Source organism: Oncorhynchus kisutch, linkage group LG30 (genome assembly GCF_002021735.2).
Source record: "Oncorhynchus kisutch isolate 150728-3 linkage group LG30, Okis_V2, whole genome shotgun sequence".
NCBI lineage: Eukaryota > Metazoa > Chordata > Actinopteri > Salmoniformes > Salmonidae > Oncorhynchus > Oncorhynchus kisutch.
The window spans coordinates 31,837,129-31,846,669 of record NC_034203.2 but is presented as its reverse complement, the minus strand read 5'-3'; the positions used below and the strand labels follow the sequence as shown (position 1 = coordinate 31,846,669).

General features: G+C 43.5%; 1 protein-coding gene across 24 annotated transcripts; it reads left to right on the top strand.

Annotated features, from left to right (window-relative positions):
• The first annotated feature begins 41 nt into the window (after positions 1–41).
• On the top strand, positions 42–7,450 carry LOC109874499 (TOX high mobility group box family member 4-A). Of its 24 annotated transcripts, none has more exons than XM_031810924.1 (10): positions 42–113; positions 516–656; positions 3,122–3,187; positions 3,325–3,621; positions 3,732–3,986; positions 4,128–4,478; positions 5,163–5,243; positions 5,398–6,168; positions 6,261–6,415; positions 6,566–7,448. In XM_031810924.1, exons 4-10 carry the CDS (start codon positions 3,574–3,576, stop codon positions 6,621–6,623), a joined length of 1,719 nt encoding a protein of 572 aa, XP_031666784.1. In that variant the 5' UTR covers positions 42–113; positions 516–656; positions 3,122–3,187; positions 3,325–3,573; the 3' UTR covers positions 6,624–7,448. The 24 variants fall into 24 exon arrangements, with proteins under 24 accessions (XP_031666784.1, XP_031666781.1, XP_031666782.1 ...); XM_031810921.1 differs by having other exon boundaries at positions 59–113; positions 3,328–3,621; positions 6,261–6,437; positions 6,566–7,450; XM_031810922.1 differs by having other exon boundaries at positions 59–113; positions 4,125–4,478; positions 6,566–7,450.
• The last annotated feature ends 2,091 nt before the right edge of the window (positions 7,451–9,541 follow it).

Genomic DNA, 9,541 nt, shown 5'->3' with positions numbered 1-9,541 from the left:
CAGGTCGCTGGTTTTCAGGGTTCTGACCGGAAGCGACTTTTTCGTATGCAGGTAAGGAGAATTTACGCAGCAGGTTAGAATAATTAAGGTGGCAGGTTGAGACTTCGGTTAAGGTTGGTGCTTTGTTAATCTACTCCTAGTCACAGGCGTTTTTCAGGGGACACGAACAGTGTAAAGTTGCAATACCAGATATCCATCAAGTGGACATGTGCTCTGACATAAACAAGCATGGTGTTGGTCACAATCTATTTACGTTTATAAGTGGTCACCGGAAAGCGGTCTAAAGCGACCAGTTGAATCTGGCGTACCTTATCTGGTGCCTATACTGGAGTGAATTTTCTCCTGCCTTTCAAGCGCCAATGAGACTTTAGACATGTCTTTAGTGTGAGCGGGCTGCCATGTTTCTTCAATTCTATCAACGAAAATTCTATCAATTACTCGCGACCGGCATTGATTGCATAACTGGTTTTCGTTCTATATGGCTTTATAACAAACCCACTATCTCTCCATCTCAGAAGGTGGCCCTCGCGGGCCAGCCCACCAGCCAGCTCGGGCCATCCGGGCACGGTTCTTCCCCCGGACGACTAGTTCTCGCGGCACCGAGTGACACTGATATGCTTCGGGCTCCAATTCATGTGCTATAGTTGCAAGTACTGGTATGTATTATCTCTACTGAATATTCACCCACCCATTAACGTTATATTGAATTATGTTGGGCAATATTTGTTGGGGTTACTTTAAATGGGCAACTCGTTCTTCAAGATGACAATGAAAATAGTGAATAAAGTATATATATTTTGGAACAACCCCCTTATTGTTCTATTTTACTTAATTTGATTGTGAATTGTGTGTTGTAAATAAATAGCATTCTTATGGTAATGTTTTGTTATCAAATACATTATTACCGATGATAACCAGTAAATAAGGCCAACGGAATCTAAGTGACGTCATTTCCCCGAATCAAGGAAACCCGGAAACCAAGTGTATCAACTAAAACAATTAATTAGAAAATAAGTGGACCGATGTAGTGCGAGGATGGAGGTAAGAGAGAGGATAAGAAGCGTAGGAATTTGTAAAAATGTTTTTACTGAAGATTGAGTGTGATTAAGGCTACTGAACGCCTTGATATTTTCTACCGTCTTTCCACTTTTAATAGCCTTCAGTCTATGCTAAGAATTAGCCACGCCAGGTAGCTTGTTAACCAAAACTTCCCCAACACTCATTCTTGACACGTCCATCATGCTGGTTGTCATTTGTAAAGCTGATAAACAACTATCACAGCTATTATCACACCACGTTTTTACTATGACAATATTTAGCTAAGTACCGTAGTTATAGCCTCCCTGTAAACAAGGGTGTATTCATTACGCCTATACTTAGGCAAAACTTTTTCGAAACCTATTCAGTCTGTTGGTGTAAATTAGGTGGTTTCCAGTTTCCACTATCACACCAATCCATTCATTGATAATCCACGAGGGGGTGTACAGTCCTCTTTTAGGACAATGGTGACATAATTCCAAATTTACCTCTATCCCAACTTCCTAGACATGTTGGATAGGTCTCAGCAGTTATATATCGACGTCCAGTAGAGTGAGATTTGACGATAGACGTTCCAGCGATATTTCCATCGAACTATTTAATGAGAGAATCCTGTCTGCTATCAAGAGCGTCGAGTCACTTACTCACTGGACAATGGGTGAAATACCACAGTGTACAATCGCAGCAGCAAGATTGGTGACCTGTTGCCACAAGAAAAGGGCAATTTATTTCATCTTTACCTAAATACCTATTTGTTTATTTCCCCCTTTTGTACTTTAACTATTTGCACATCATTATAACACTATATAGACACATGACATTTGAAATGTATTTTTCTTTTGGAACTTGTGAGCGTAATGTTTACTGTACATTTTTGTTTATTTCACTTGCTTTTGCAATGTTTACATGTTTCCCATGCTAATGTTGCCCTTTTAATTTAAATGTATACTTTTGAGGAGATGGGAAATGTATGCGTCGGCAGTGTGCGGAGCATTCTGGAACAAGGAGAGCTCTCCTTCAATTAGTGAATAGCAGTCAATTGGGCACTAGCTCAAAAACCAAACATTAGCAATAATTTCGTCAAGAAGTACAACAATGCAAATATTTTCCGACATATAAATAACTAGTTCTCTGTGATATCGTATAGCTTTGGAATCGTAACATTACGTACGTTCGAGGAAAAATAGGAAGGCTTCTCGAAACCCTGATTTTGAGAAGCGATGGCGTGGCGATTAGCTTTGCAACCGTGTTGACGCAGCATGACAACGTGAACGCGATTGGTCTACAGGCTGCTTGGTGATGCGTTATACGTTCAATTCATTGACCAATGGGATTCCTTTCTCCTCCTTTTTCTAATATATCTGCCTAAAATTAGTGGTCGAGCTTGCTGAGTAGGGACCGAATGAACCCTATCAACGTGATTTTGACACATTGCTTATAAGCTAGCTAAATATCATACGGGCACATTTAGGTTCTTATGGGTAACAAAGATTGTTCCCATAATTAGTTAAAAATAACAGCAAACGTGAGCTAAATCGGAATGATTCCCTGGAAGCTATCATTAGCATTGTTGGCTAGCCTGCCAGCTAGTTAAGTACTTTAAATTAATTTCGTCAAATACTTAATTAGCTCTCTGATAATGCTGAACAAATCCTTTACTTGCAATGTAATTTTGTAAATCAAAGTTACCTAGTTAACATTTATCAGCTTACATATATTGATGTACAGCTAGTGGTTAGCAAGCTAGCACACCAGTTAAAGTGAGGCGATTGATTCGTCTCCTTTGGCATGATGGTGCTCTCTAGCTAGTTTGGAGTTCTTATTATAGCTCAGTGGCTAGGAGACTGCATCACAAAGAGCTCACCACTCTTGGTTGTTAAATTGCACAATTTTGATTGGTCTGTCATGATGGATCTTCATTTTTACTCTGACCTCTCTGATGGCACCGATCAGGATGCCGACCAGGAGTTCTTGGAAGCACAGGGTTATAATGGATACGACCCAGTTAACAAGGTATGGGGCCTATTTCTAAACAAAAAAGAGAGCCTATTCACACAACATGAAAACAATGTGTGTTTTGCAGTTTCCGGGAGGCAGTGATACTTACCTCACCATCTCTGGGGCAGGTCATCCTTTTCTCTCCTCTGAGGTGGGTGTCATGATCCTCAAAGCCTGCACACATTCCGCAATGCATATTATTCACATTGTGCAGTGTATTCACACCGAAAATGTTCATGTAATCGATTTGTCCCATTAACAGTTGTCCTTCTCCTTCTCTCTGTTTAGCAGACATTCCATACCCCCAGTCTTGGAGATGAAGTGTTTGAGATCCCTCCCATCTCCCTGGACCAGGACTCGGCCCTCAGTGTGGGGGACGAGGTGTCCCATTTTGGGGAACTATCGGGGGGAGCAGGGGGTCCTTCTGGGGTTGGAAGCCTGGCGAGGAATGCTGTGGTGGGGGGCAATGACCCCTCCTTTGCCTCCACCTATGTGAACCCAAACTCTCAGGGCCTGGAGCACCTGAGTCTTAGGGTGATGAGCCAGTCTGGAGGGGGGGCCCTGCTCAGCTCAACACTGGGGGTGGTAAGTGGTGTACTTATGAATACTACTAGAAGACTTTCTGCATCAATAATGTTTTTTTTCAAATTGTTATCCTTTAAGACTTGTGAAAACCCCTGTCTTTGTCTCTCTAGGAACTTGGCCACTCCATTGGCTCCCATTTCAGCAGCTCCTCTCCAATGACCATTGATGTCCCACTTGGTGACATGAATCATGGCCTATTGGGACACAATCAGCTAACCACTATTGATCAATCAGAGTTGAGTGCCCAGCTTGGGCTTGGTCTTCATGGCGGGAACATTCTGTCCTGTTCCAAGTCCCCTGACCAGCTGTCTGCCACGCCTTCTCCAGCAGGCTCCCTCCAGGATGATGACATGGATGACTTCAGGGTGAGTGTCTGTTTGTATGTTTATTTATATGGATAGGACTTGTTGGTTTGTTATGTGTTGCTGAAGTCTTGCTAAGTCAACTGATCTGGCCTTGTATCTTTCCCTGTCTCTCTGTCCACTGGTCCCACTGTCACCCAGAAGAGTGTGCTGGTTGACTCTCCAATGTCCCTGTCGGTCTCCCCTGCAATTCTCTCCCACCTCTCCACCATGCCAGGCTCTGCCCCCATGCTCTCCTCCTCCATCTCCCCTGCATTAGTGAGGCGCGGCGGGGGAAAGCCGGCCATGGTGGCCGCTACGGCAGGGCCTGGAGGAGGGAAGAAGGGAAAGAAGAAGAAAGACCCCAACGAGCCCCAGAAACCCGTCTCTGCGTACGCCCTGTTCTTCAGGGACACACAGGCTGCCATCAAGGGCCAGAACCCCAATGCCACATTCGGAGAGGTGTCCAAGATCGTAGCCTCCATGTGGGACAGCCTTGGGGAAGAGCAGAAACAGGTATACAATACACACTTTTACTAAAAGATATACCGTAAAACTTCAATGAATAGCCCAGGTGCTTATTTACAGGGGTGGCAGGTAGCCTAGTGGTTAGAGCGTTGGGCCAGTAACTGAAAGGTTGCTGGATCGAATCCCGAGCTGACACACATTCTGCCCCTGAACAAGGCTGTTAACCCACTGTTACCCGGTAGGCTGTCATTGTAAATAAAATACAAATTCTTAACTGACTTGCCTAATTAAATAAAGGTTAAATAACAAAAATGAAAAATGTATTAGTCTATTTTCTAAACGCACACAGCTTATTCGTTGCGCTTTGTGTGCCCCCTGTAGTTGAGCCGAGCATGTCAAACCACACAGCTGTCTGATCCATGGCAATGATGTTGCTTTCCTTTATCATCTTTTGCCAATCTTTACGTTACACACTGCAGGAAACTCGTAAACAATTCATTTGAACCCGGCGTTTATTTGAAACAGGAATTTATTTGTTGAAATGACGGGGCTGATGCCCGGCTATTAAAAGGGTCAGGCGGCTATTTGAGACTGCGTTTCATTGAAGTTTTACGGGACACTTAAAACAATTGAAGGACATTGTGGATAAAAGGATATACTGTAATTCATGTCAACAGGATTGGTATTTACTCTTGTCTTCATCTACATAATTATACCCTCCATCACTATTAGGTGTATAAGAGGAAGACGGAAGCAGCGAAAAATGAGTATTTGAAGGCATTAGCAGCTTACAGAGCTAATCAGCTCTCACAGGTAAAATCTCTAGGCCTGTCTTTGCTTAGAAATCGTGTGACTGTAGCCATGACAATGTTATATTGAAAATATTGTCATATCTCAAATGTAATATACTCTAATCTCACCAATTCAATTAAGTATATACATGTATTTTTTACTGTGTTCTCTTTAGCCCTCTATTGAGATGATGGACACGGCCTCTTCACCACCACCTCCAGTGCCTGAGCCAATGAATGTGGCCCTCCTGGCTCCCACCCGCCCCTCCCGCCTCCCCCAGCACAACCCTGACCAGAATACCATCACCAACATCTGCACCTCCAACATCATTCTGGACGTCCCCCAGGTCACCACACGCTCCCGCACAGGTGCTCACAAGCCACTCACCCTGGGCCCCACAGCCACCCCGACCCTGATCCCAAACATCACAGCCACCCTGACCCCCACCATCACCAAGATCATCATCTCCAAACAGATGCTCCAGGCCGGGGCTCAGCTCCACCAGATCCCCACCTCCATGGTGACTGTGCTCCCTGGCGGTGTGCGCACCCTGCTGCCCTCAGCCCCACGCCAGCCCCCACCTCTGCAGCAGATGCAGCATGCCCCTCCTCCCCCACGGCTCCAGCAGATGGTACACTCCCCAGCCCCGCCTCCCCTCCAGGCCAAGCCCAGAGGAAGTGCTGGACCTGGGATTCCTGTGCCCATCACCGCGACACCTCCCCCTCCACTACAGATCACGATAGTCCCTGCTTCTTTGCAAGCGGACGCATCCTTGCCCATTATTGTTACGACAACAGCAACCGCCAACTCAATTTGTGTCACCAATTCCACTGTACCTACATCTGCTTACTCCACCCCTACAGTGGCTCTGCAATTGGCAAAGTCCACTGACTTGACGGCCAGTGCAGATGAGGATGCGGTTACGGAAGAGTTCACGTCAGGAGAGGTAGGCTGAGGTTTTTCTTTGTAAATTGACCCAATGTGCATGTTAAATATGCTTGGTGTTTCAATCATCAACTTTTCCCTATTTTTCTTCAGATGGAAATGGAGTTCAATGTGTCTCCAGGTGCCACTGATGTGGCTTCTGGCCCTCTGACTATGTGTGTGCGCGCAGGATGCACCAATCCTGCAATAGAGAGCACGGACTGGGACAAAGAGTACTGCAGCAATGAATGTGTCGCCACTCACTGCAGGTGTGTGGGTTTGTATTTAAATGTATGTGTTCCTTTATTTCTGTGAGGAAGGTTGATGTTGTTTTTGGGACATTTAAATGAAAGTGGTGTTGGAGTAGAAAAGGGAACATGTTAACTGACTTAAACACTTGTCTCCTTTCTCTCCTTCAGGGATATCTTCATGGCCTGGTGCTCCATCAGGAATCACAACACCATGGTTGTCAAGTAAAGACCAGCATTACCCAGACAAAGGGAGGAATGTGTCTTGTTGGGTTGAGTGATAACAGGCCTACGGTAGACCAATTGGGGCGAGAGGAAAAGATGGAGTTCGGAGGGGAAAAGAAAAGCACAGTGTACCACGAAGCGATCCATTGGAAATCATTTATGAACATTACACATGGGATTCATTTAGAAATTCATGGATAGTTGAGACAGTGGCCGAGATGTTTTTATGTTTTATTGTTTGGACGTGCATACCTTTTAACAGGTCTAAGTCACACTGATGGTGTTAGAAGAGGATGTAGCCCATATGAAGGGACCTAAAGTCATAGTGGGATTTCAAAGGGTTCTATTCCAGAGGGTACATTGGAACATAGTGCCACTAGTTGTGACAAAGCTCCATTTGATAGGTTCATTGAAATCAGGTTTGACAGAGAGAAATTAGGATACAAGATTTTCTATGAGCCATGGCAGCCAAAAGCTTAATGAAGTGTGCTATCTTAACTATTTGGATAAACATATATTTGATACCCACCTTTTTTTTTTGGTTGCCTTTAGGTCCTTGAAAAACATTTGTCAGTCTCTCTTCTTTTTAGAGAAACAGAATCAGGAAAATACAAAACATTTCAGTGAAACTGAAAATGTGATTTGGAGTAGTGTATCATACAATTCTCTTGTTTTCTTTTTACATTTAGTTTAGTGCCCTCTAGGGCCAATACTCTTACTTTTTCATTACTGTGAAGGAAATGTTCACTGTGTCCGTGGTGAGTAAACATCAGCAGAAATCAAGGTCAATTTGTTATTGCATTTTTAATAAAAGAGCGATGAAGATATGGAGCTCAAACTCTGGTCTCATTTATTGTGAGTAGCGGTGAATAGTGTGTTTCAGTGCTAAAGGGGATGCTTCAATCAAATCAGACAACAACAGACAGCATTTCAGTAAGTCATTTCTGAGCCTCACTGTATAATGCATTTCCTTAATACATCCTTTACAATAGACAATAAGCAATAGTTAAATACACCGATATTTGTATATAAACAAAACATTAAATCAAAATACTATGGAGTCATGTCAACATTGTAATATAAAAGAAACCTGAGACAACGGTACATTTGGTTCAGTGCTTGGTGAATAGTGTCATAAACCTCATTTACACCTTGTGCTAATGTGTTCTGTGATCTGATCAAGGTTTGTTGCTTGTATTATTATTATTATTAAAATTTGTCTCTTATCCTTCCGCTGTGTCCACATTGTGACCAGATTAGCTGGTGCATCCCTGTATGCAAAATATTTTACAGATATTCTTTCAAAATCATGCATTTCTTTTAAGACAATCGCTTACAGTATGCCATTAGTCCAGCGCTTCCCAAACTCAGTCCCGGGGACCCCAATGGGTGCACAATTAGCTTTTTGCCCTAGCACTACACAACTGATTCAAATAACCAAGTTTTGATTATTTGAATCAGCTGTGTAGTGCTAGGGCAAAAAGCTAATTGGGGTTCCCAGGACTGAGTTTGGGGAACACTGCGTTAGTCAATGGTGCTTCCTGTCACCAATTTTAAAGGCCTGTATAATGATTTAAATGGTTTGACAATCATATGTTTACACTTGATATCGATGGGCTCCCGACTGGCGTAGCGGTCTAAGGCACTGCATCTCAGTGCAAGAGTCGTCATTACAGTTCCTGGTTCGAATCCAGGCTGAATCACATCTGGCAGTGATTGGGAGTCCCATAGGGCGGCGCAAATTTGGCCAGGGTAGGCATTCATTGAAAATAAGAATTTGTTCTTAACTGACTAGGCTAGTTAAAATGAAGGTTAAATAAAAAACCCAAGAGACAATGGGTTCTTGACTATCTCTGGAGGTTGTCAGGAAGATCAGATCACAATGTGTCTTATCTACATCGCCCTAAAAATGTGAGCACAATCAGAATGTGGGCAAGATCAGGACAAAGGGCACATGTTAGCACCAGGTAGAAGCAGGGCTAAAGTAGGACCACTACCGGGTCTCTATAATTGTGACTCTACTGGGAGGATCTATGCGGTAGAGGCTGAATCCAAGTCACAGTCTGGCTGAACTGGTGTAGTTGGGTCAGTTTCATACCCACTTGAGAAAAAGTGATGGTTCCTTTCCCAAAGTCTACCACCACTGCCAATCTGTTGCCCTTCAGGGAATTGGCGATCTCCCTCTTCATGTTGTGGTAGGCAAACCGATTGCCCTTGTGTGTGATGTTCCAGGATTCATTTTTGAGGCCAAAAGTTAGGCCCTAGCATTAAATGCTCTGGTAGGACACAACTATATCCCAGTAGCTCACGGCCTCCACCTCCCAGTAATGTCTCCCAGAGGAGTAGCACTGGGTGGTGAGAACCTCAGGTGCTTTGTCAAAGTGGGGGAGGGACAGTTTCTAACCCCACTCTCCACAGACTGGAGGTCAGTGTTGGAAAAAGTACCCAATTCTCATACATGAGTAAAAGTAAAGTTACCTGAATAGAAAATGACTAAAAGTCTAGAAGTAGGGTAGCCTAGTGGTTAGAGCGTTGGACTAGTAACCGGAAGGTTGTGAGTTCAAACCCCCGAGCTGACAAGGTATAAATCTGTCGTTCTGCCCCTGAACAGGCAGTTAACCCACTGTTCCCAGGCCGTCATTGAAAATAAGAATTTGTTCTTAACTGACTTGCCTGGTTAAATAAAGGTAAAATAAAATAAAAAAAATTGGTTTTATTTGGTTTTAAATATATTTAAGTATCAAAAGTAAGAATATTTGAAAATTCCTTATATTAAGCAAACCTGATGGCACCATTTTCTTGGTTTTAAAAAATATATACAGATAGCCAGGGTCACTCCAACACTCAGACATTTAAAAACAAAGCATTTGTGTTTAGTGGGTCCGCCAGATCAGATGCAATAGGGATTACCAGGGATGTTTT